General features: G+C 33.5%; 1 protein-coding gene across 1 annotated transcript; it reads left to right on the forward strand.

The window, feature by feature from the left end:
• The first annotated feature begins 1672 nt into the window (after positions 1 to 1672).
• LOC145606865 (uncharacterized) lies at positions 1673 to 2428 on the forward strand. The gene is made up of 2 exons (XM_081662710.1): positions 1673 to 2044; positions 2144 to 2428. Exons 1-2 carry the CDS (start codon positions 1673 to 1675, stop codon positions 2300 to 2302), a joined length of 531 nt encoding a protein of 176 aa, XP_081518836.1. The 3' UTR covers positions 2303 to 2428.
• The last annotated feature ends 347 nt before the right edge of the window (positions 2429 to 2775 follow it).

Below are 2775 nucleotides of genomic sequence, written 5' to 3' on the forward strand. Positions count from 1 at the left end.
GGTTCAGCTTGATAACCGGTCGGATCATTAATGGTTTCCACAATTTTGGTTCAGTTTCGTTTCGGGTTAGAAAAAATTGGCTCGGGTCGGTTTTTGGTTTTCAATAAGCGAGTTTTAAACGGTTCAGTTCCTTTTTGAATCGATCGAAACTGTCAGGTTCAACGGTTCGGTTTAGAAACTGAAAGCTCTATTCACAAGTGTCTATGTATGTTGTAAAATTAGAAAGACTATATAGTGTTAATGTAAAACTATTTACTTGGTTAAAATATATGAGGTAATACAAAAAATTTCATGGCAACTTTCTTACGTGTCCGTTATTATCCTCTTTAACTTTTTATAAACTCAAAAAAAATTATTTTAATGTACATATTTGTCACAAATTATCTGATGAATCAATTAGGCTCGTGCTAAAACTCTAAGAGTATAAACAATTTATAATGACGTTGAGATCCACACCAAATTATAAAATTAGATATTCAATCAGAATCATATCTTGCAATAATAGTTTTGGACGAGAGAATAACTTCACATGGACTGCATCGTTCGTTCCAATGTATTCCTTGTAGTTCAAGGTTAATTAGAACACGTTTCAAAGAATAATTTAATCATATGCAACTATCTTCTATGCTGAATTGTTGAGTTAGCAGATTAATGTATCTCTAATAGTTGACGTCAATTCAACGGTACATATATATACATAAATTTAAGCTTAAAGTTTCACTGTTATAACCATATTATATGGAAAAGACATACAAAAAATATAAAATAGAACAACTAATCTACAAGTATTACAAAAAGACTAAAAACTAACGAAAGTTTGGGAAGCGTCAGGATAAAATGATGACCAATAATAAAAATATCAGATATATTACCCCAACTTCTTATTATGTGCAGCAAAGAGGTATTATTTGTGAGTATAAAGTATTCCTTTGTTGCACATAATAAGAAACGGAGGACTGGGAGTAAATACGTAGTAAATATTTATAATACCGATTGTTGCACATAAAGTATTCTTTTGTTGCACATAAACACTGGACATTCGTTTTAATTCATCAATTTGCTCCAAATTGGCCAACCTTATGAATAAACATAAAAAATTCATGTGTTACACCTAGAAATAGGTTTATTCGAGGATAAGATAGAGGTTTTAGCTTAGCCTGGGTAGATGTAATATCGTGCAATTCAATGAATTATAAAATCAGCCTTTGAACTTGATAACGTGCAATTGTATACAAATATATTTTATGTTGCGTTGGAATGCACATTAAATATTACAAATTTGAGAAAAAAAAGAAGGATCCATTGCACCATGCATGCATGTTAGTCTAAAGTCCAGACTTGCCTATAAATACTGATGAATTGTAAGCCTTTTGCATTCAGTACAACAACATAACATCAAACTTTCCCTCATATCATCAAACTTAATAATTAGAAGGAAATACTACTCATTAAGGCTAGAAGGTAATCTACTCTTTACGAGATCACAATATTCACTACTTAATACATACTCTTTTCATAATGTTTCATAATATTTGTTTATTAATATCAATGTTAGCTAGTAAGCAATTATAAAAATGAATTGAATATAATTGTAGAACTATATATCTCTTATATGCTTCTATCCTGCTAACCATCTTATATGTTGTCATCGCATTTTAAAGCACAAGGAGTCATGGCGGATTTGATCACAGCCGTAGAAGTGCGCTTGGTGAATCCGGAGGCTGATTACGAGAGTTTGAAAGCGGAGTTGGATGCCAAGGTGAACGCCGAGGTTAATGTTGAGCTAAGTGCTGATGATCAAGTGTTATTGAACACACAGTTCTTAAACCTTTGCCCGGACAAAATACAAAGAATTGATCGGCATTTTTGGTCTGGCTCTGTGGTCACTGACCGTCCGACTCTTAGTAGCGGCTATTACACCGTTCTTACCCAGAAAGGCACCAAGCCTGAAGGCGTCAAGTGGGGCCAAGTCTGGGCTAATGGTACCGCTGATGACACCACTGCTCGTAAGTGGATTGTGGCTTTTGATACCGCTGCTGGCAAGGTAAAATAGAAATGTTTACATTTAATTAGAAAGTAACTTTTAAATTCGATGTTCAATATATTGATTATTAACCTCTTTTTATGCAAATAAAAATTTCAGGCTTATGCTGAAGCAGGACCAATGGGTCCAGTTGATTGGAACGTAATTGAAGTGAGACTGGGTTTGTCCGGAAGCAAAACCGAGCACACTGACCCCATTCTTGGAGGCAACGTACTTGCTACGATCGATGGCCTCAATGCATATGCACATTTCCGCTGAATGATAGAGCTTGCTAAGCTATACTTAAATCTACATACTATGGAGTATGTGCGCTACGAATAACGAATTTGCTTTAAATGTCAGTCATGTATTACCTACCGTGTAAGTGTGTTACTTTTCTTTTTATTTCAAGTACTTTTATGTAACAAATAATTATGATGCTTCTATGCATCTAAATTCCAAATGATTTATGCTTGTAAGATCTATCACCGCAGACAATCTTTGTATGGAATTTACTACTCGTTTTAGTTATTCCTAATTTATACGTATTTATCATTTTATATAGTACGTGTTTTATATATATCATACCATCCTCTATGTATCACTCTCCTTAGCTTTAATATATCTAATATTCCTCATCAAAGTTTGGAGAGCAAGTAGATTAAAATTAGGGTCTAGCTATTTATAAAGATAACATACCATAAAGGATCGACATGTGATAATATTGTCTTACACGATTCAACTACTTAGCA

This window comes from Chenopodium album, chromosome 23 (genome assembly GCF_948465745.1).
Source record: "Chenopodium album chromosome 23, dcCheAlbu1.1, whole genome shotgun sequence".
Lineage (NCBI taxonomy): Eukaryota > Viridiplantae > Streptophyta > Magnoliopsida > Caryophyllales > Amaranthaceae > Chenopodium > Chenopodium album.